Consider the following 24,426-nt stretch of genomic DNA (forward strand, 5'->3'; position numbering starts at 1 on the left):
AATAAAGTTATGTCCTCATAACTTCAGTTAAGCTGCTTCAAATGTTAAGCATTTGAAGTCAAAATTTTAGTTCTAATCGGAACCTTTTCACGAATGTTACACACCACTCTGAATAAGCTCAAGGATGTGTACAGAGCTGCCTGTGCCTAGAAAAGCGATGAAGGGCTTGGCAGATGTATACTTTTATTAGGTCAAGGAATGAAAATAATGACAATTTTTATATCCAAGCCCAAATCCTTAGGCCACTTTGTTTACAGTAAGAAGCTTGCAGACACTGTGTAGTTGAGGTTTATTTAAAAGGCTGCTTCAAACTGAAAGGTGGTGCTTGCATCTGGTGCCCATTTTCAGTGATGTTTCCTGAAGAAGGCAGTCAGCTACATAAATTAGTACATGGGTCACACCAGTGAAGAGAGCTGATGCTGTGTTGTGTCCAGATGTCAGCTTAAAAACAGCTGCAGGTGCTGTTAGAGTGCAGGGAAATACTGTGCAGAGAGGAAACGGAATGTATCCTATCTGGGTTAGCTGGAGAGCTGCCCGTCAGTCTGGAGAGGTGCTGTCTGTCCGTGCAAGGGCAGGTAGTTGTTCTGTGGAACTGGGACCAGTCGGTGTGGCCACAGCAAGCTCCCCTTACACGGCCTGGGCCCTTGGCTCAGTCATCGCCTGCACGGAGAATCAGTTCAGGCAGCTCTTCTGTCTGGAACGGGAACTGAAGAAAATGGGGTTAATGTGGGCAATCCAGTCTCCCCAGTCGTAAGGGAGGGAGGAACTAAACCCAAAGTAGCTGGAGGGTCCTGTGGGAGTCAAAGAGGTGGGAATAAGGGCCTCAGACCTTGCTGTTTAGAACTTTTTACACTGAGAGCTCAATTTAGCAGGAAAGTGGGTCTGGCTTTACGCTGACAGCATGAATCGCAGGCCGGCGGCGAGCGGCCGGCAGGGCCCCGCTCCCAGGAACGCGCGCGGCCCCGGGCCCGCTGCTCCCCGGCGCTTCCGCTGCCCCGCCCGCCGGCAGCGCGAGCCCGGGCCCGTCACGTGACCTCGAGCCGGCCGCTCCCCGCCTCGCCGGTCACGTGCTCCCTCGCGCGGGCGGGCGGGCGCCGGACCCGGAAGTCGCGGCCGCTGCGGAGGCGCCGGGCGGGATGGGGGAGTCGATCCCGCTGGGAGCGCCGGTGCCGGTGGAGCAGGCCGTGCTGGAGACCTTCTTCTCCCACCTGGGCATCTTCTCCTACGACAAGGCCAAGGACAATGTGGAGAAGGAGCGGGAGGCCAACAAGAGCGCGGGGTCCAGCTGGCTGGCGCTGCTGGCCGGGCTGGCGCACCTGGCGGCGGCCGAGAAGGCCTATCACAGCATGACCTTCCTGGGACAGAAGCTAGGTACCGCTCCGGGGAGGGAGGGACCGGCTCCCCCAGCCCGTGCCCGCCTCAGCCCGGGGGCCTGCCCCGCGCTGGGCTCCGCGGGTGCGGGGCTGGGAGCTCGCCTGGCAGCCGGTGTTCGCTCAGCGCCGCGCACCCGGGGGCCCCGGGGCCCTGCCCCGGCGGGTCCGTGCGTGTCTGGAAGACAAGCGCTGGCTTAGCGAGTGTCCGTGCGCCCGCTGAGAAACCGGCTGTGCCGCTTGTGCTGCCCCTGATGAGGGAAGGAGAGGAGGACAGGTCCCTTGCAGGTGGCACATTGGCTGTTGTGCCAGTCCATGCATCTCTTCACTGGCCGGTAGGGTACCTACCCGCCCTTCCCAAGAGCTGAGGTTTTCTTTGTGGAGATGCTTTGGCTGAGATACAGGCAAAGATGAGCTTACTGGGGTGACCAAAGTGTTAAAGCTTTTTCACCTTGTCTTAGAGGTGTATATGTGTAATTACTCGGGGATGGATATAGCATCCTAGGAGTTGTTACCTATGCAAGTACTGCAGGATCTCTGGGAACTTTGGACATGGACGATCTCAGCTGCTTCATGTTTTGTCAGTAGACAAACAGAAAAATCTCAGTGTGGCACAGGACAAGCTTTCATGATACTACCCTGCTTAGCAAAATAAGCAAAGCTGCTTATTTTCTTTTTGAACTGCAGATGGGTATGGATCAAAGGATATGAGTCTGATGTATAGCACATTAAACCATGGAGAAAATTTGCCTTTCTTTGTTATTTAAGTGGTGACTTGGAACTATTTGTAAAAAGACCTTTACAGCCAAAACTCTGTCTGTAAGGCTGACTTTAAAGAGTGAATTTGGTGCTTGTAGAAAGGATAAAGGTGACAACAGAAGGGGCAAAGTTTTGTTTATTATTCATGAACAACTGCAGTAGATGATTCTTCCTCCTGCCTATGTCTGGGGCACAGCTTATGTGTTACAGTGGGAGCTGTTTCACTATAATAGCCAGTTCTCTACCTCAAATGTCAATGGTCATTTTTGAACATTATATGTATAAGAGGAATGTGGAAAGAGCTATCCAGCATTACAAAATTTATAAGCAAAGTTGCACCTAAATTTGGAATCTTTAAAAGATTCAGACTCAGTCCTGTGGTCTTTCCTCTGCTGCAACTGTTGACTGCCAGAATGGCACGTTAGGTTTTCTGTAAATAGAAACTATGAAATAGAGCTAGTACATTTATACAGTTTTTTCATAATGTCAAAGTTAAATATTTTTCACTTTGACTCTTTACTCCTGTCTTCTTTTCTTTTTTAAGTTCCTCATAGCGTTGAGCAGGTAGAAAGAAGCACAGATGACTTCTTGTTCACCCTCTCACCCTCCAAGTTTTAGTTATGGATTAACCTGCACTGTGGTCTCACTGGGATAAAGTGTGATTTTTTTCCCCTTTGAATTCTGGCTTATACTGAGATTGTTGTACAGGGACTAGAAACATTTGATTTGTACACACAGATGTCACATGGTTCCCATTTAAAGGTTGCTTACTGAATTTGAGTGCTTCATGGTTGAGGAAGGGTTGTTAAGGGAATTCTCTGGACAATGTCTAGAGTTATTAATAGGAGTGGAGGCTATTAAAATTTGATCAGTCAGGTCATGATGACTTAATTCTTCTGACTTCCATAGATAACAGTATTTCCAGGTCATGTGTCATAGTAGCAAATTTAACTGAACCCTGGGTTTCTTAAAGCTGACCTTTAAGAATGCATGGCTGAGGCAGCCCTGAAGGAGTTACTGTTTTGCAGCAGCCATTGGGACAAGTGTAGCTTGCATGTAATTACATAAAGCTCTTCAGAGCATATGCAGTAATTCAGTAACTTGCAGAATAAAACACTGAATTCTGTTTCTTTGTTAAAACTAGTACTGTAATTAAACAATACTTAGAAATAACTAGATATATAATTACAAGAATTTTAGACAGTGTTGCTGTCTATCTTTGCTATCCCTGGATTTTGGTAATACCTCCATATTTATCTGAACAGGTGGTCAGTCATTCTTCAGCCGAAAGGACTCCATCCGAACCATCTACACATCTCTGCATAATGAGCTGAAGAAGGTGGTGGCGACGGGTCACAATGCACTAGGAGGAACAGCTCCTCACTTGGAAGAGCTGCTTTCTCACCTGTCTGAACAGCTCTGTTTTTTTGTTCAGGCTCGGATGGAAATTGCTGACTTCTATGAAAAAATGTACACGCTCAGCACCCAAAAGTTCATTAACTCTGAGGAACTGGTAAACATTTTGGAATCCATCTTAAAGAAATACAGTTCAAGGTCAGTGCTTCTTTGCTGGCAGTACATACTCAGACATGTGATCTGTAATACCTGATGCTGGAATTCAAAGCAAACCTAAAGACTTTGCTGTCCTTTGACTGCTGAACAGCACAGTCCCTTCACGAATTCATGTGTGAAGTCTGTGTTGGCCAGCAGCATGAGATGCATGAAGTTTCTTCAAAAGAAGAAAAATAACAAAGAGAGTCTGCTCGTGGTGTACTAGGAGCCTTCCTCCCTATGCCTTAATGCTCAGCATGTTCATTTTCAGGAGAGAGGAAGAGTGATTTTCCTTTTATAAGATGCAAGGCTTCTTGAACTTTTTCTTTGGCAGGGGAGAGGAAACAAGCCATAATTTCAAGTGGACTTCAGTAAAGGTGATGTAAATAAAGCAAATACATGTGTGATGATCTTATTTTTTAGGCTAGAATATATATGTCTGCTTAGATCTAAAAGGTACACCACAACTATCTGGCCTAGCTGGCAGGGCTTTATGGTGATTTGTTACCACTTTTCTCCAGAGGTCTTGGAGCCTGTAGAAGGAGCACCTCTGAGACCTTGGTCCTTGCCAATATGGTTTCTTGAAGTTAAGATTTAATAGTTACTGTTACAAAAATCCTGGGATGTTTCTATATGAGGGTAGGTTGGGTATTTCACATCCAGCTTCTGTGCCTTGAAAGTGATGGCAGTTTAAAAGAGAATTTTTGAATGCTTGTCAACACACTTGAATTCTGCCTCTTCATTTTAAACCAAAAAGGTAGCCATTGTAGGGAGTTGACTGTCAAATGTGGTTGAATTTCTTTAAATCCTTGTTAGTGAAATAGTGTCTAAGAAGACTTTTGGGGAGAGTATTCATATAGTGTTTGCTTTTTTCAGTTATGATTTTTATAGTGTTCACCTAGGAAAAATGAAAATAATTCAGTGCTGCTTTTTGATATTCCAAATTGAAGCACTGCAGCTGATTCACTAATTTTTTTTAGGGATACCTTTGGCAAATTGCTATGTAATTCTGCAATTTGAAAATCAAAACTAGTCTGTATAATCTTAGTAGTGATGTTTTGTAGTTCTTGGCTTGTGATCACTTAAAATGGGCTGTTAGTCCAATAAAAACCTGAAACTGAGATATATTTTCCTTGGTAAACCTTAAAGAATTTTAAGGAACTTTTAAGAACTTTAAGGAATAAATGGAAGTAAGTTTAATGTTTTGGGTGTTTTTGTTGTTGGCATTTTTTGTTTGTGGTTTGTTTTTTTTTTGAAAACTTGATTTCTCTTGTACTAACAACTGCCATCTGTTCTGAGCATGTGCTGAATCAACAGCACTGTAAAAATCTGAGAACTGAAATTCTTACTTTGATGAAGTGATTGGAGACTATACCTGCATACAAAAGGTTTTACTATGCTACTTAAATAAATTTCACAGGTACACATTTGTATTTCTATGGCATTATATGTTATATAATATGTTTATATAATATATGTTATATAACTACATTATAGCATCTTAAAAAAAAAAAAAAGTAATATCTCCGTGGAAAAAAATACTGATGATCTTGCTTTGGGTTAACAAGCAGTCTTTATGACAGAGACAATCTAAGATGCTGTCAGAGCTAATTCAGTAGCTGCAGTGTGCTCCTCCTGAGTGATGTACAGAATATTTGTGAAAAAAGTAGGTATAATGATCTATTTCTTTAGTCCTTCCTTTCTTTATATCTCAGATCAGTTTCTGGGGTGTGTTATGTTGATATGTACTGGCTGCAAGGCATTTCTGCTTTACAGGTGAAAGATTAAATAAAGTCATCCTTACCCAGCCTCTTCCCTCTGTCAATATGTTCCTCACTGGTAGCTGAGGATGTGTGCCATCATTTCAGCCAGCTGTGCTAAGGCTGGACAGGATGTGCATTTTCTAGAGAGGTTCTGGCCTTGGTTTCTTTCCTTTATGTGTGAAAACATCTGGTCAGATAACATAGAGGAAATACCTGGTTGCTGGTAAAGGAATAGCAGAATTGACAGTTAACACGACATATTGTTTGTATCTGAAATATCATTAATTCTTGAACAGTTTAAGGCTATTTTGTTACTATTTTATTGCTACTTACTGCTGACTTGTGCATGGCCAGTACTCAACATTTTCTTTTCCATTTTTCTCTACAATACATCTGGTGAAGTAATTTCTCCTGAAATTTTTAATTCGTGGTTTGAGTGAGATCTTAAATACTTAAAGCAGCCTCAGAAGCAGGATCCTTTAAAAGCTTAGTATAAAATGGATAACTATAACACCTATTTTGATGTAATGATTTTTAAATGTTTAATGTTTTTTTATCTAGTAAGCATTGTGTAATATGTGCATGAATTTGTGATCTCTGGAAGCAAATAAAAGGAAAATGTGGCTTCTTCACAGTCTGCAAAACAAAACTACCATCCCTCTGCTTTCAGGAATGATTAGGAGGAAAAAATCAAATTTCCCATATGCTTTTAAGTTTTTAACACTCTGGCTTATGAAATACTGTAAAAACTTGTCTGTTGTACATGACACTGAGCTCATTTGGATGTTTCTGTAATATAAAACTCAATTACAGCAGTTATACTTAGTACATAACTCGTCAGTTTGCTCGGCAGCCATATCAAGCTTCTCAGCTGTAGCTGAGGTGTGTATTTTTTGATTAAAACAGTTTAGCAAAGCCTGCTGCACAGTGAGACATTAGGAAAGCTGTGAAGCAAAGTCGAAGTGGAAGCTGTACATCAGAATGTTAATCCAGGAGATTTTGGCAGTGCTGCATTAATAAGGTTTTTTACGATTATGGAAGAAAACTTTCTTGATCTGACTGCAAATGTGTTTAAACCACTGTGCTGTGTGTCATTTGATGGGACTGCAACAAATAATGTTGCATAATGCTTTTAGTACCCTCTTAAAATACACAGCAACAGAACTTTTTCTGGTGAATACCAAAACCATTGGAGAGATTTCATTTTGACTGTTAGAAATTACTTTTTGTTGACTCTTGTTTGTACTCTTGTTTGTTCAAGGCAATGTAAATATGCTGTGGACTTCTCAGCCCACCAAAGTGATCAGTGAACACTGGATCTCTGCTACAACAGGTCGACCTTAGGGTTGCTGACATATGCTGTGTGCAGGAGATGCCTGGTCACCCAGCCAGGCTGGTTTGCCCCATGTGGTGCATCAGCTGGTTTATGATATTCTTAATTCTTAATTTTCTTCAAATAAATTTGGACTTGCATCTTAATAACAAATCCTTGCAAGATACAAATTGTGGCTTCAAAAAAAAAAAAGAGTTGCTTACAGATCAGTCATAAAAGAGACATTTCTCACAGGCCAAAGGAAGAGTAGTGGAGAGGGAATGAAAAGCCTGACATTTTCATTCTCTCTTCTGGTCTACAACAAAATGAAGTGTTTGGTCTTGGACAAAACAGATGGTATTTGTTGTGATCTAGAAACTAACAGGAATAATGACACTGCTTTAGTTTTAAAAGTTGGAAAAATTCTGTATAAACTTTCTTGTTTTAAACCAATAATAAGACCCAAGGTATTTTTCTGAAGTGAGAAGATAAATGTGTCTTTACTTAAACGGAAACCTCATCAAATCTTGTATTTGAACTGTTCATTGTTCTTTATTAGAGACCTCTCTGAATCCTAAATGCCAATGAGGGAACACATTTACTGAAAAGGCGACCTCTTTCTAAAGTTACATATTTTACATTACACTTTTTCACTGTTTCAATTAAGTATGTCATTGATGACGTTATAAATTTGCAAATAATTTGAGTATCATGGGAAGAGAGGTATTTTTTCTCAACATCAGGAAGAGGAAGTGAGAAGGAGTTAATTGTGGTTCCAGTAAGCAAAACCAAGCTCATCTTGGCTTCCTCCTAGCTCCCCTATGTGAACAATAAATTTATAACATAATTCCTTTAACTTAATGTCTTACTGCTATTCTAGAACCATCAAGACATATATTACTGCCAGAGATTTTAAATTGGAGCAAGATCACCTGAATTTAAAAAGAAATGGTGTTAAAGTAGTTAATGGATTAAGATAAACCGTGATTGTTCTTGAACTGATGAAAAATAACTCCCTTACTTTGATAGAGAAATGTCTGACTGGTGGTTTTTTTGTCAAATGTGAAGCGTTGTTTGTTCATGAAAATATTTACCCTAATTATGTAAAAAGAGTTGTTCTTTAAGAATATTATTTTTTGTTTACACTTTGCTCTGCTTTGATATTTGATCTTTTGTCTGTTAACTGGCAAATACTATCTGATTATTTCACCATTGCGTACAGCAGTTCTCATGTCTTGACTAATGTTATGTTTTCTAGGTTTCATCATCCAATCCTCAGTCCTCTTGAAAGCAGTTTCCAGCTGGAGGTAGATGTGCTTGCACACCTCTTAAAGGCTCAGGCTCAGATCTCAGAGTGGAAATTCCTTCCATCCCTGGTCAACTTGCACAGTGCTCACACAAAGCTACAGACTTGGGGCCAAATTTTTGAGAAACAGCGGGAGACCAAGAAGCACCTGTTTGGAGGGCAGTCTCAGAAGGCTGTGCAGCCTCCACACCTCTTCCTCTGGCTGATGAAGCTCAAAAACATTCTCCTTGCCAAGTTTAGTTTTTACTTTCATGAGGCCCTCAGTCGACAGACAACAGCATCTGAAATGAAAACTTTGACTGCTAAAACAAATCCTGATTACTTTGGGAAAATTTCCAGCTTCATCCGGAAGTATGATGCTGTCAATGTTTCCTTAATTTTTGACAATCGTGGATCAGAAAGTTTTCAGGGACATGGTTATCATCATCCCCATTCATACAGGGAAGCCCCCAAAGGAGTGGATCAGTACCCTGCAGTGGTGTCTCTGCCCAGTGACAGGCCTGTTATGCACTGGCCCAATGTGATCATGATTATGACTGACAGAACCTCTGACCTCAACAGTTTGGAGAAGGTTGTTCACTTCTATGATGACAAAGTCCAAAGCACCTACTTTCTGACTCGCCCTGAACCTCACTTTACCATTGTAGTTATTTTTGAGTCCAAGAAGTCAGAAAGGGACTATCATTTTATTTCTTTTCTCAATGAAATTTCACATTCCCTTAAGAACTCCAAAGCTTTTGCAAGCTTGAAACCTGGGTCCAAAGGGTGAAGTACAAACTACTTAAAAGTTGTCAAGGCGCTATGGCAGCCTTGAGGGAGCTGTAGCTTTCAAAGTTACATAAATTAGTGATTCTCAGAGTCTAATTGAAAAGGAACCATTTTTTTAAACGTTGTAAGTTCCTTTTTTTTTTTTTTTTTAAGCTAACAGACACTTGAAGAAAAGTATTTTTGGGCAGTACTCAGTGAGGAACTTAATTGTGGGGTGGTAAAGGGCCACTGTGGGTTTTTTTTGGTGTGGTTTTCAATTTCTAGTATGATTTATTTTTTTAGTCCACAGTTTTGTTGCCTGTATCAGAAAGGAATATATGCACTTTATCATAGTCTGATCATTGACTGTCTTCTACAGAGTTTATTGAAAATGTGGTGAGGATGGAAGATACTATCTTTTCAGAAAACTGCATTGCCTGACAGGAATGATTTCTGGGAACTAAACACTGACGCAAGGGAATATTAAAAAAAGTGAACCTGCAAAAGACACATTTTAAATAAAAATATGATAATCAGAAAAGTCACTATTGTTAATTATAATTTAGTTTCCAAGTGGTTTAAAATGACAGTTGAGGTCTCTGGCACTCTGTTAAGTGCTGGTTATCTGTTCTAAAGGCCCTGTATTTTAAAGTTTGGTCATTGCTCCAGGACTTGGGCTGGGCAAGAAAAGCTGCAGCATGGCCTGGAGGGCTGATATTCTCTGGAGTGCTGTGACCGTGTGGGCCCAGTCTTGGCTCGGACTAACTGAAGCAGACAAATTGAATTTGAGCAGTTCTAGAAGAAGCAGCTCCATGGAAAAAGCACCAAGGCTGTATTTGATTTGTTAGCTTTTGTTTGGTTAACTTAAAAAACAAATAAAAAAAACCAGTAGAAAATGCCCTTTCTAAATGATTTCTTGTCTAATATGCTGTTAGTGTCAGCCTAGATTTGTTTTCAGGTTTTTATTACTATTTTTTCTCTCTGTTCAGTTTTCAATAATTTCATAATTAAGCCAAAACACTTTGGGGATTTGGATTTAAATATATAGCCTATGCAGTATGTTTACCTCATTCTTTCACCACTCCAAGGCTGCAGGGTTGGAAAAAGTATGTTTTCTAGTTACCCTGAAAGTGCTTTAATTTGGAAATCAGGGTTTCCAAATACAATAAAGGGGTCCATTTGGCTGTGCCTCTAGCCTTACATTGCAGGATTCTTCTGACTGTTAGCTATGCAGTTGTGCACGCACTTTCACGGGGGTTCAGGACAACTGATGTGTATATAAGTGTAGTAAAGTAAGGTCATTAGTTGACACTGTAATGTATAATAACATCATCAAGTTGTTTTTAAAAGGGAGTTTAAGTAAAAATGTTGGTTTCTGTTAAGATCGAACTATAAAAGATACTTTAGCGAATGTGTCTGTAACGATTCCCTTCCTCTCCCACAGAAGGTTGTGGTAACTTGTATTGCCTCTCTGCAAATGCTGACTTTTTACAATCATATAATTGTGTTCTGTTCTTGAAGTACAAGCTCTGACTTTCCACTCTGTGCCAAATGGAACTTGACATGCTTTGCTCTAACTGTGTGTAGCCTGTTTTGAATATCTGTGCTACTGCCTTTTACCTGAAGTCTTGGTCTGACTGCAGCACCACTTGAAAAAGCTGTCTGCTCTTTGCCACTAGAAAATAACAGGGGTTGCAAATATACCAGCAGCTGGAGGGCACCTGGTTTTTTAAGAGTGTTGCTCTTTGCAGTTTGAATTGCATTTTAACAGGACAAAGTGATAGTACTACAGAGAGTTTGTGTGCTTCCTTCTGTGGGACAGTGACCTTGTAATAACGTGTAGTTTTGACTTCCTCAGCCTGAGTAACACAAAAGGAACTGTCGCCAGAACTCATTCCCAATCTTCAGCAGCGTAAATAAAGTGTTGTACAAAATTTGTCTGTCTGTAGAGTACTTCCCTGTCATAGTATCTGTGGGAAAGGGGAGAGAAAACTGGAGGAGGAAACTGTGTGTGGTACAGACATGTTCATTTTTGAGTTGCAGGGGAGGAGCTGGAAGAGGTGGAAGGGAAAACTGCTGCCCTTTGAAGCAGACCAGTAGCTTTTACCAGCTGCTGAAATGGCTAGAGGCTGTTCCCAGTGGTTTTTATGGGGAGAGGAAAAGGAGGTGACTGTTCAGCAGACTTGGTAGTTCACATCACACAAGGGTCATTGTTCTTGGCAAACAATGTCTCAGAAGGGAAGGAATGCTGGGTGATGTTTCTGTGCAGGAGGAGGTGATTTGCTCAAGGTTTTTCTTCAGAGGATCTTGGGGAAGCAATCACAAGAGCTTTGTAACTCAGGTAATAATTTCTGAATATTTCAATTGATGAAGAACCAAAGGGAGCCATAACCATTACTCTTGTGGTGTGTGAAGGGAGGGAATGGGAGAGATTTTCAGGGAAATGGTAGAAAGAATTGAGTGCTGGCGAAATTTGTGGGACTGTCTATGAGTCCTGTCCCTGTGGCTCTCCTTGTAAGATCTCAGCATTAAATTAATAGAACATGGGGAGAAGAAAACTTGGGCCATAGGAAGTGGCTTGGATGAAGACAGATGAAGCTGGAGAGAGGTGACATACAATCAGTATGAAAGAGTGTTACAGAGTTGAGGTATGCTGTGACCAAAAACAAAGTGTGGGGAGTGTGAGCATGTGGAATGAATGTTTACAGATTTGTCAGATCCGTGAACACTCATGGCATAGTTTCTTATTTGATGCTTTACAGAGTTTATGTTTTAAATTGCAAATGAGGTAATGGGGAGACTGTGTTGGGTTCAAACTGCAAGATTTGATATGTGGAAGAAGTTCTTTGCTACGAGCATGATGAGAGATTGGAACAGACTGTCTGGAGAAGCTGTGGTTGCCCCATCCCTGGCCAGGTTGGATGGGGATTGGAGCATCCTGGTCTAGTGGAATGTGTTTCCAGCCATGGCAGGGGCTTGAATGTAGATGGTCTTTAAGATCCCTGTCAGCCCCAACCATTCTGTGATTCTGTATCTGTGATGTAAAACTGGCTAGGCCAGAAATGAAAACCTGCATAATTAAAGCGGGGGAACGTATCTGTGAAGTAAATGAAGGTGGCCAGAAACTCAGTAACTGGAAAAAAATATATTCGTTACTAACTCCAGTACTAGAAAGATTGATCAGTGTCTTTATTATAAGAACTGGAAAACAAATAGACTTCTGCTGAACTGAGTGGTACCCCATCTGCCAGCTTTTCCTCTGTACTAATTAAGATTAAATGTGCTAATGTACTTTGAAAGTAATGTATAAATGACTGCTATAAATGCAAGAGGTAAAGATATTTATGATAGCATACTGAAAGCCATTGCTTCCAGACTTACTTAAACATTTTTAGATCAGGTACTGAGATTTGATATTCCCAGTGCCATTCAGATTGCTTAGAATAGCAGTGTTGAAGCTTATCTTGCAGCAAATTTCATGTACCTCATCACTTGCTTGAGTTCATGAGGATACTGGGGGAATATTTAATTTAGTATCGTTTGCCTGCAGTGTGATTTTGACAGCAAATGTATTCTAAGAAGTCTTAGATATTTTATATTTATGTCTTGTAAGCTGTTTCCTTTTGCATGTGGTATTCAGGTTTGTTTTTGTTGGTTTTTTTTGAATAAGATATTATTTTATTTCTTCTCCATTTGCATAAAGACAGTGCAGGGAATGGAAACTAATATATTTTGTATAGTGCTGTGAAGGACTGCCACGTAGGCATAATGCACATAATATTCAGGCTTCAATGATCTAAAAGTAATGGAAGCTCCTGGTATCTGAATGCTAACACCTAGTGTTTTTCCACTTTTAAAAAAAAATATTTGCACTATAGCAGAAAGTAATTTTATAGCACTCATACAGTTAATCACTGCTCTGGTCCACTCTTCTTCATATACGAGCCTTTTGAGACATTTGTGATCATTCTAGTGGTAGTTCTTTGACATCATTTATCTGAGGCTTCTTTGTGTATGTGCTTCAGGTCAGCCTGCTGCTGCCTTTGCACTGGGTCCCAGTCTTCTCATAACCAAGCTTTGTTTGAAAAAATCAGCGGTGTGCTATACTTCATTGCTCAAGTCCTGTTTTTTGGCCCCTCATCTTGTAGAAGGCAGGACGTCACATAGTGTGGCTGGTTCTGGTGAGCTCTGTGGTTGCTTCCAGAAGTGCTGGCACTAAGCTGACTTAGCTGGCTGAAAAGTTTGGTGTTTCTGCCCTGTTTGCTCCAGAAGTCCTGTTTTCAGACTCTGGGAGATGTGAGCCAGGCGTGTCCAGGTGGATGCAGAGGTGACCAAGCACTGTTGTTTGCTTGGGCTCTGCCTGAGCCTCAAGAGCAGTAGGTCAGTGTTGTGCCCACAGGAACAGCTAGTGAGTGGCCCAGCAGGGATGGCCTTTGGGCTGCAATTCTGCAAAGGTGGGACCCGTTTATTGGGAAAAGCAAAGAGGCTCTGGAAAGGAGGATGCTGACAAAGTACAGTGATAGTATAATGCTTTGCACACTTGGCAAAAACAATATACAAGTCAAATGCAAGATGGAACTGGACTGTGATTTCATGTTAGCAAAGGACTGATTTAAACATGAAGTCTCCTTTGGAGGATAGAGGTAACAGTTTTTTGCCATGAAATTGCTGTAAGTACTCAATCATTTTCTCCAGGAACTGCTTCTTTCTCTCTGTGGTGCATGCACGCACTCAACACTCTAATTTATTTTGGTCATTCCTCTGGAGCTTTTCTGGGGGAGTTTGCCTGTTTGAGTACAGTTCTGTCTTAACTTTCAACCTGGTGTCGCAGCCACTGGGTTTGTGGTAGGGTAACAGAGTTCTCCATCTTGCAGCTGGGACCTGCAAGGGACTGCACAGGGCAGTGGCAAGAGGAGCAAAATGTAGAAGGAGAGACAAGGTGGGCTTGGGCAGATGACAGCTCTGGGAAAGACAGGCGGGAGAAAGGCACAGAAGGGCTGCATTGCAGATGGACCATGAGCAGAAGATTTTTGTTGGCCTCTGCGTTGCTGGCCTCATTTGACAGGAATCTATATAAATTTTATGTGCTGAAAAAGCTAGACCCCACCTGTAGTTGCAGCTGCTACTTTTATATGACTACTTTAAAATAACTGTACCCATTCTAGGAGGGTGGTGTTCCATCTTTAGGTACCAGCAGTCTTGGCAAAGCAGCTGGTTTTGGGCAGATGATTAAGACGAGGTTTGTGGTATCCTGTTATTAGCTGGGATATGCTGCTACAATACTACAAGCTAACATCTGAGGCTTCAGAGGAGTGAAATGCTGTGCTTCGTTTGTGCAGCTCACTGCAGGCAAGATAAAATACTTAGTGGCACTAAGTTTTTGGCTAGGATGTATGCATCATTTGCTGTAAAGGTATTGAGAGGCTTTTTAGTGTGTGCAAGTTGAATTCCTCAGATCAGAGCCATAAGGAGCCAGCGTCACCATGGTCCTGTACTGGGATGCACAACCTTGAACCAAGAATTGCAATGTTCCTGTGGGAAGGATGATGTGATTTGTGGCAAAATGAGGGCCACTGGGAGATGCTGAGGTTAGGCTGGGGGTGTCCCTATTAAAGTGAATTCCCAGTCTTTGATTTTGTCTTGGAGTTGGTTCTCTCAGGGAACCCAGGCAGAGGGAATTGCCTCCCACAGTATGGAATAGCCTGATGGTCTCTTAAACATTTATTTAGTAAAACGTCATATCAATGTTGTCTTTGACCAAGGGAATCCAAGTCAATCTCTCCCTCTCCTATGGTTAGGTAGATACTCAGCAGAGCCTTCAGGTATTTCCTCTGCTTTCTCTGGTGAGGAATAAGCTTCCTCTCCCTGGTCCTGGATAATTCTCTTGGTAAATGGGGGAAAGCTCATCTGCTTTCTGGGTGGGTGCAGCCCAGAACTGGTTCACAGTCATCACTGTGAACAGTGAACAGCAGCCAAAGGGCCACCCTGCTTCCAGCAGATCAGTGGTGGCTGCTGCAGCCTGAAGCTACAGGTTCTCCCAGCAGTTGCTGGGTCTGGTTCTTCAGGGACTGGGGGTGATGCTTCACCAAGGACTGCCTACTGCTGCCTGAGACCTCCGTAACACCTAGAGGTAGAACTCTAGGAAGACAACACTTGAAGGGTGAAAACTTGGGTTATAATACCATGCCTTTCATGTGAGGGCTCTGCATTAGACTTGTAGTGGGAGAGCTGAGGCTGCTTTTACCTCCAGCAGTACAGCTGGCTCCTGTCCTCAGCCTGAGATATGCCAGCACTTGTCAGGGGGCTGGGGTGAGAGATTGAGAGTACTAACAGGTTTAGCTTCCTGCTTTTAATCCCATGATGCAAATCTGCCCAAACTATTCTGAAAATTGACAGATTAAGTCCCATTCTAGGTGTAGAGCTTGTCTCTGAGTAAAGTGCCTGGAGCTCTGCTGAAAGCATGATGTGTAAGCCAAATTAGAGATTCCTTTCCTTTCTTGTCATGCATCCCTGTCTGCAAAGAGCAAGAGCAAGTTATTTTCAAGTGTCATTGGATAATAACTTTTTGGGAAAAACCTGATCCTCATTTATTGTTACAGAAGCAGGGAACTAGTGCAATGAATCAGGTCTCCACCTCACCCTCCTATGCAATTTACCTACAATTTTTCCTGTAAATTCAATAGAATTGGATGTAGCCAATCAGCTATCTTCACAAAGAAGTTACAGTGTGTGCTCAGGCTGGCTTTGCTTGGAGGACTTCAAAATTTTGTATGCTGAATTTTCCCAGCATAGGAATTACCTCAAGCTGGCTGACCTGCTGACTGTACCTTGCAGCAAGAAAAGCAGGAGGCAAATTTCCGAAGCTGTGTGTTACTCACTCTCTATCAAGTATAAAAATAAGTGGGTATAAATCTTGCTCCAACCCTGTGCCTGTGGCACTGTCTAATTATTCTTGCTATACCTGATATGATACCCCAAATCTTTATCCCAGAAAATGTCAGGCTCTCAATATCTAAATATGCTGGGGGTGCCTCAGGTTCACCTCTGCTTGGGACTGATTTGTTAAAATAATGGCTTCTAAGTTAGGAATGGCTTGTTCTAGTTGTTTCTATCTGAAATTGTCAGAGAATGGTTAACAAATCCCATCACCGCCTTGTTGATGAATTTTTAGTGTGTTAAGGAAATCAAATTGATGGAGCAATCACAAGCTCTTGCTAAATCTACCTTTAAAGCTGTCAAAGAAAATATCTTCAGGGGGCTAAGATCGTATGTTGAAACTATAAGGCTCATACTTCGGAGTGTAATTTACTCACTAAACACTGAGGAATTAATCTATCTGGAATGTTATTCTGCAAATGTGCATTAAAAGGACTTTATTATTTTATGCTTTTCATATTTTATTTTTATAATTTGTGTTTGAAATGAGTCAGATACAGATTTTTCCAAAGCTGCAGAGATTCAGAGACGGCAGAGTGTGGGCTTGAAATTCAGTCCAGGTCAACAGATTACAATTTGCAATTTTTGTACCATATCTCAATGCATATGACTGATATGGTAAACCACATTTTTGTTTCAGTAAAGCAGAAAAGGTGCCACTAGAGGGTGGTATTATTACAAAAAGAAAAAAGTAATTAGGAATCTCTTTCCAGAATAAAATAATTTATACTCTCCTCCTACACATTTATAAACATGGGATAGATTTTACTGTTCTGGTCAGATTTGTTTGAGTCTTGCTGGCTTTTTTCCCCATAGAGTGATTTGTAGTTCTGTTTAAGCTGTAAACAGCAATAGCAGGTATCTAGTTTCATACCTTAATGTATATATGAATACTAAAATGATGTTGTTTCATCTTCTCTGCAAGAAACTTTTTTATTGATTGCCAGAGAAATCTGTAAAAGAGCTTTTATGTTTTTTTTCCTCTTGAATACTGCCCATTCACTTAAACTTTTATTTCAGCTTAGAAAAGATGGAGTGGGTTTTTTTCTTTCCTTTTGTTTTTTCTTCTTGAACAGTGAGAAAATGAAAAAAAAATAAATATTGTTAACCAAGGCTGTGCAGTATAACCTGTTAAAGGCCTCATAGGGAGCATCAGGCTAGGGTTTAAGCCTAATACAAAGTAATAGGATTTTGGTAGTCTTCTGTGGGAAGAGCTACTGCAGTATATAAGTATAAATATATATAGCATAACAGTGTGTGTACATGTGTGTGTGTATGGAGTGTGGTATCATCATATGGATGGGTATGTTATCACCATATTTGTCTGATAAATGTTGTGCTGTACCAGCCAAGTACAGCCAGAGCACGGGGCAGGGGAGGCTGAGGGGCAGGGACAGGGCAGTGCAGGGGCTCAGGCCCCAATGTCCTTGTGCTGCTTTGGGTTGTTGTAGCATCACAGAATGGTTTGGGATTTTGGGCTGGGAGGGACATTAAAGATCATCCATTTCCAACCCCCTTCCATGGGCAGAGACACCTTTCACAAGCCCCACAAGATGCTGCTGGGTTTGTGTTTGGGCACGAGGGCTGCAGGCAGGTGCCTGTGCCATCCCACTGCTGCCCTTGGCGTGGAGGTGGAGGAGCTTTGCCAGTGCTACAGCCTGCACCAGCCCCAAAGAGAACCTGCAGGACGCAGAGGAGGAGGGAAAGTGGAAGGAACACAAGGGTCAAAGGAGAAGCTGGCAGGACCTTCTCTTCTCCCATCTGTCTTCCAAGAGGAGAGCAAGCCAATTTCATGGCACTTTCAGCATGATTGATACACCTGTAGCACCTGGGGCTGTGGGCTTGCTGTGCTCAGGGGTCAGGTGGGGATGGTGTCCTCAGAGAGTGACAAACTCCACCCTACCTGTTGCTGACACAACTTTTTGTGATTACAGCTAAGCTTGTGCTTCACCCTCTGCCCCCAGACTGGATCAAATCCCAGGAATAATTGTATTTATTTTTCCTTCTTTGGTGTTGGAAGGTAGCTGGATGTAAGACTTTATCTAGCCACAGCCTCTTGGGCTTTGATGTGATCTGGGAGTCATTAGTGTGAGTTTCCCTGCTGCTGTTTTACTTCCCTGGACGACTACACTGCCGGGGGGCAGCGCTGCAGCCTGAGCTGGAGCATTAAAATGATGATCACATGGGGTTTGGTGGTGCAGTAAATGCATTCCTGCACCATGACAATGTTGAAATCCTGGCTCTTCAGGGGACAGGACAGTGCCTTTGAACTGATATTGTGACTGCATGCGTAGGATGCAAACACAGCATGCAAAGCCACCCTGTGGTGCACTGGATTAATAGAACAGATTTGCAATGAATCATTGGGAAGATGAAATTTTCTACTTGCATTTAATCTTAGCCTGATAAATGACTTGAGGGGGGAAAACCCACAAATCCAACAGTAAAATACATGCAATTAGAGCTCCGATGATGAGACAGACTTGGGTTTGGAGAACTGGTGGTGGTGGGGAACTTGGCTGATGGTGTGGGGCTGGGGGAACATGGAAGGAGGTTGGATTACAATCCAATAAAACAGGTTGGGGTGGGAGCAGCAGCAGGGCAGATCTAAGTGCCCTGGTGGCTCCTCATTTGCACACTGACCATTGAGTGTATGGTTAAAAACGAATAATGTTCAGCCAGTTACTATAGCAATGGTGTGGCACGAGTTGTCATGGTGATGGAGCAGAATTTTTCGTCACGTTCCTTCAGGAGGTTGATGGATGCCATTCTGGGAGGCTCTGAACCATTCACCTCATATGTACAGAAACACTTGTGCCTGCTGCAGTCAGTGAACCTGCCCTTCCAGTCTCATTACCTGGTTTTCCATGTCCTGATGCTAAATTTTTCTTTCACATTTATGAAGTTAAGAGCACTCTGATAAGTCATAAATTGCTAAGCCAAACCAAATGATGTGCACTATTACTATACAAGGTGTGTTAATAAAACATGCTTCTGGCACAGGGGCTGTTCCCAAACACTTTCTGTGTGCTTTTCGCCTCTGAATCTGCCAATGACACAACTCTGTGGGGCATTAGGTGCCCATTTGAAAAAAGTAATTTTAAGCTGATCTGCTTCAAATAGTCCCATTTAACATAGAAAAAAAAAAGCATATTCTGCCTTGGAAATGCATCTTTTTTTCGGTTTTATTTAAATTGCCTTTGCTTGCTCTTACTCCTTGGGCTTTGAAAGCAATACACTGTCTTTTTCCCTTACTCATGAGCTAGGCATGAATTCCTCCTTGTCAGGGCCTTTTTCTTTCAGGTGATAAAAGGGCCAGTGCACTGTAAATAATATTGCTTTCAATGGTTCTTTAGGAGATGGGGTGTAACGCCCGTTTTACCCTGTAGGAACCAAGAGCATACTTATTGGCTATGTTTCTGCAGTTGTGCAAGAAAGCAACCTCCTGGACTGCAGAGCACATCCAGCAATTTGGTTTGTAGGGATAAAAATGCATTCAACTTGACTCAGGGTGATTTTAAAAGAACATAATGTTCTGTTGATCAGCTACTTTTAAAAATCCCTAAACCCTTCACCACTTTCAAGTTCCTGTGCTAAACCATACACTTCAGAATGAAGCCTGATAAATGGCAGTAGTGATGTTTCACATCAGGGCTTACACATTGCTTTCATAAACACTGATTTGCAGGCACCAGGAAGTCCAGGAAAAGGAAAATCTGAATTTGGGGTGTACAGCCTAACAGCACCAATATTTCATAAGTGTCTCCAATTTAATTTTGTCCTGTGCATTTTTGCAGGTAAGTTTTGGGTGTGCCAGCAGAACTCAGGGAGCATAGGAACAATATTGGCTCAGAAGTGTCTTGGGATTTGGACCTGTACAGTGCTGAGTAGGAATCTAGGCTATGCTAGAGGCTGTGTCACTTTGGATTTAGGAAAGTAATCACAGATATGTTTTAAGTCCTTTTTTCTTTAAAAAGCTCTGATTACTGTGTGCTTCAGCATTCTACTGACATGAGGAGCACCCCTGGATACATGTCCTAGAGTACTTGTTCTAGTTCCTCTAAGCAAAGTCCAGCTCTTACAGCACCCCAATTGATATCTACAGAAGCAAGGGGTTGGTTTGGTTTTTTTTCCTTTTACTTTTCCCCTTGTTTGGATCTTTATAGTTACTCCAGTAAATGAGGTTAAACTCCTAAACCCAAACAACAGTTTTCAGAAATTCGCTGAGCCGTGTGGTTTCCATGTACTAATTTAAGGGAAAAAAAAAAAGAAAAAGAAAGTGAAGCATCTGGGTGAGCTAAACTCCAAAGTACAGGTTACTGAACTACCACTGCTTGCTGGTTCTGGTTTTCCAAAATACCCTGGATGTATCCAAGAGTCCCTCTTGGTGATTAGGTACAGAGCTACATGGACCTGTGCTCAAACCTGGTGCAGCCCTCCTTGATGGACTTCTTAGGCTTCTCAGAGCCATTAGTTTTACAAGGGGCTGAATAAAATATTGGAAAAATGTTGTTCCATCTCATTAAAGATCTGGCAAGCGTGCTCTGTTGTATCATCTCATTGTACAGCCATTTGTTTGCTTATCATACAAAATATTCCAAGCTTTTGCTTGCTTGAATCTTTCAAGTGCTGGACTTAAATCCATCGTGTCCTTGGGTTGTCCCACTGATATTAAAAAATAATCACAACGTGGGGGGCTTGTGCAGTGCCCATCTTATTCTTCTGATGTTGCATCAGCCCTGGAAGCCTTTCAAAGCCTCTTCAGATAGTCCCTGCTCTCTGCCGGGATCTGCTCAGTTTACTTTTGTTTGGGTTAATGCAAGTCTGTGGTCATGGAGCAATTATAAATAAATGAAGTATGAAAGGCTTCATAGGATCTTTATTTGGATATCTAGTCAGGCATAAACTGTGATGTCAGTGCAGCTGTGTCCCAGATCCGGTGACGTCAGTGCATAAAGATTTGTAAACTGTGCTATTGTTCTGCAGGTATAATATTGTACATGATTTTTGGCGAGTGACCTCAAGAAATTTAATACCGAGGCGATTTTTTTTTTCTACCTTATCAGTCTTTCTGATGATAAAAGAAAACTGGCTTTTGAAATCATGAATTACTCTTGCATTACACTGGTACAGATTAGAAGATTTGTGCCCAGACTTGTCAAGTGCTCCCACCCCTCTTCCTTCCGAGTAAAAGACACAGTTTCTGTCACTGTATTTTGAAAGAGGTGGATTTAATTGTAATTTAATTGAGCTGCTGAAACACTTTGAAGCTCGATGAGATGAAGGACACTGTTGGAAGTCACACGACTAACTTCTTACAACAGAGGCTGCTCAGAAGATTAGAGGACATGCAAAGCCACTAATGAGTAAATTTGGGTTATATGAGCTCTGAGGAAACTTCAGTGATGTTAAACTAACTCTTCTAGATACTGCTAAAGCCCTTGTCTTTGGGGAAAGTGTCTATTTACAGGGACAGCATTGGTTCCGAAATTCATTCTCTTGCTAGAAGGAATGTTGCTGCAAATATTTTAATAGGAAGTTCTGACAAGGGAATATTTGTCCTAGAGATTTTTCCAAGATGTTCAACAAACTATTGCAGTTAGTAAGTTAGTAGAGACAATTTTAAACAGCAGTGAAACTCCTCTGATATGTACATCAACTGCTTCTTAACATGGCAAGGAGTGTTAATGAGATGCTGCAGCATGCTACAAGGAACTACCAAAATAAATTTGTCCAGCATGGCCCACCGTTTTTCCTTCTGTGAGCAAAGTCAAGCAGGAGATGACAGGCTCTCGATACTCTGCCATGAATGGACTGCAGAACACTGCTTGTTAAAATGCAAAGTCCAGGAGGAAGGAGAAGTTGGTATCCACACGAAGGAAACAAGGATACTCATGAATGGATTTTGGTGGTGCAAAACACATGCACTGCATCAAAGATGATTTCAGCATGGGATATTGTCCCTTTTAATCTTCCTAAATATGAAAATACGTGTTTATTCATAAAACACTTGAGGAATATTATCCCTCTTTGGTGGGTCTGTTGGCTTAGGAAAGATATCAGGGAAATTTGCAAAAGCCTTGGGAGTGGGAAACACCTGTCCTCCAGATTTGGAGTAGGGGTGTGAAGCCTGTTTGCATGTGTGTGTTCATATGTGCATGTAATGGAGACTGAAAACAGAAACCAAGAGATATTAATTTTGTCCTTGCAGAGATCCAGAAGTAGTTGGTTGCACAATAAATGTTGTAGCAGTTTAATCAAGTGGCTTCTAAAAAAAATAAATATGGGGGTTATTTCCCTATAAAACACTCTAAGATCTCACCAAGGGACTTGGTAACTTGATGTTATCAAATACATTTTAAAGGAAGAATTCTCAAAAAGATAATGTTTCTGAAAAGTCAGTGGCTGCAGGACATTTGCAAGTCATAAATGAGTAACAGATGTAGTTTAAAAGGTGGCAAGTTCCATCCCTTCCTGTGGTGCTCACAACAGAAGGAAACACATAGGAAGGATCTTTAGGTAGGTAAGAGCTCGTGAGTATGGGCAAAGACTTGCCACTTAGAAGAGTGTAAGGAAAACCTCAAATTATATGACTTATAAATATACCTGACCTCCTCCTTGGGGTCCTGCTAAGCCATAGGCAGCACGCAGTGCTGGCGGGGGGAAGAGCAGGAGGGTTTCAGTGTCCTCAGATTGCTGAGCTGAACTCCTTAAATAAAACACAAGGCTGCTAAATTTTTCATCTGTCTCTCTCAAATAGAAGTTCTTAGTCTGACAGCTTTTCCTTTGCATTCTTAAGTATTACTATTTTAATAGCAATATTTGGTCCCCAGCGCCCTGACTTGTACTTTGGGTTTTTTCTGTGTGCCCTGGGGGCTTTCTCTGCTTTGGGATGTCTCTGCTGAGACATCCCAAAGCTGATTGCCAGAAATGACCTGTAATTTTCCAGTAAGTCATCGTGCCATCAGGAAATGCCACTTTGTGAAGCTCAGGATGTTTCTTGAAGACATACTTCACAGCAATGTTTCATTCCTGAAAGAGCAAAACAAACAAACAAAAAAGCATTTTTCTTATGTTAAAGCAGAGCTGTTTTCTATAAGATTTTACAATGAAATGCATTTATCCTATAAACATGAAAAATGCAGCAAAGCATTTCAAGAGAATATTTCTTTAGGAGCAAGTTACAGAGGTTCTTTTGTCCATTTTTATTATTGAAAATATATTTAAGCTTGCAGAATTTGCTGCGAAAGGGGAAATCCTATTAAAGCCAGCTTTGTTTTCTCTCTGTGCTGCTTTGCTTTGGTTTTATGTCTTGTATTAATGAGGTGTTCAGCTGTGCAAGAAATAATGTTTTTTCTCAGTTTGTGGTTGACTTTTTGATTGCGTAAACTTATTTGCTGTATAATATCTTTACAGCCCAAGCTTTTGTAATTTATAACTTAGGTATACAATACTTCACAATGATGCAATGTAGAGTTAATATCCTATATATGGAATGAGAGATGCAGTTGAATTTAACTCCTGAGTTTCTTAAAAGGTGGCAGGACTCTCTGGTTTGGTGTTTGAATCTGGAAGAGAGCATGTCACTTGTAAAATAATCAGATTTAAACAGAAGCTACTCAAAGGCTGTTGGATAGTTTGGTTTAGGCTTTTTGGAGGATTTTTCTTTTAAAAAATTCAGACATTACATTTTGTAGTACAAGGCAATAGAATAAATCTTATGCTCCTGTATAGGTTAACTTGCTGGGGACTGGGATTTTGCTCGAGGCCAAATGCCAGTGCTCCCACCATGAAATGTGCATTCAGCTCCCCTTAAAAGGTAAACCCCATGGAAAACCCACACAGATTATGAGAAACTGTTATGAACTGAACCATGAATTTTTAATATTCAGTTACCCTGAGGTACAAGCTAGAGCTTAAAATAAATTGTTTTATATTTCATACTCTGAATAGTGCATGCAACAGTACATGAAGGGAAATGAAGTTTCCAAAGGACTCTCTGCTTTGGGTTAAACAGGACAGTTTTACAAGCAATCATTCTGGAGACAGAATCCTGCAGACAGATCTGGCACAAAATCTGGTGGTGCCTTTCATTGCCTGCCTGTGCCCACTGTCTCACCCCCTGCATAATCCAGGCTCCTTGCACAGCCTCAGCGTGCCCAGGGCTGCCACTCCTGCCTCCAACAGCAGGACACAGCACACAGCATCACCTGTGGGGGATAGGGAGTTTGACAGGAATTCAAGCGTCACTTTTCACCTGAATTACAGTGACCATTTTTTTTCCTCCCCGGTCCTCTAAGTGTTGAAACAGCTGCAACTTCCCCCAGGCTCTGCTGCTTCCTTTCCCTGCACACCCTGTCCTGGCAGCGAGGATACCCTGCAGCAAAATATCTCCCGGAACTTGGGCAAGTGAGAGTAACCTGGACCCAGCTCATTCCCTCTTTGCCTGAATCTTTTGGCCCAGATTTTTGCCAAACACAGAATCATCTTCAGGTCCTTCCCCTGTCAAACTGCCCCCAGTGGAGAGGGACACCAGAAGCGCTGGGCAGCATTTCCCAGAGACAGGAGTGAATTACAAAAGCACTGGAGAGAAGAACCGGTCCCACTTCAGCACTATCTCAACAGAAGTTATGGACAAACCTGATTATCCCTCACTCACACTACTGCAGGCAAGACTGGAAA

At 41.7% G+C, this 24,426-nt stretch overlaps 1 protein-coding gene across 2 annotated transcripts; it reads left to right on the forward strand.

The window, feature by feature from the left end:
- Nucleotides 1–1,086: 1,086 nt before the first annotated feature.
- LOC131592957 (KICSTOR subunit 2) lies at nucleotides 1,087–10,744 on the forward strand. 2 transcript variants are annotated; one of them, XM_058864947.1, is made up of 4 exons: nucleotides 1,087–1,371; nucleotides 3,395–3,468; nucleotides 3,547–3,683; nucleotides 8,014–10,744. In XM_058864947.1, the coding sequence occupies exons 1-4, from the start codon at nucleotides 1,137–1,139 to the stop codon at nucleotides 8,828–8,830; spliced, it is 1,263 nt and encodes a 420-aa protein (XP_058720930.1). In that variant the 5' UTR covers nucleotides 1,087–1,136; the 3' UTR covers nucleotides 8,831–10,744. The 2 variants fall into 2 exon arrangements, with proteins under 2 accessions (XP_058720930.1, XP_058720929.1); XM_058864946.1 differs by having other exon boundaries at nucleotides 3,395–3,683.
- The last annotated feature ends 13,682 nt before the right edge of the window (nucleotides 10,745–24,426 follow it).

Source organism: Poecile atricapillus, chromosome Z (assembly GCF_030490865.1).
Source record: "Poecile atricapillus isolate bPoeAtr1 chromosome Z, bPoeAtr1.hap1, whole genome shotgun sequence".
Classification (NCBI taxonomy): Eukaryota; Metazoa; Chordata; class Aves; order Passeriformes; family Paridae; genus Poecile; species Poecile atricapillus.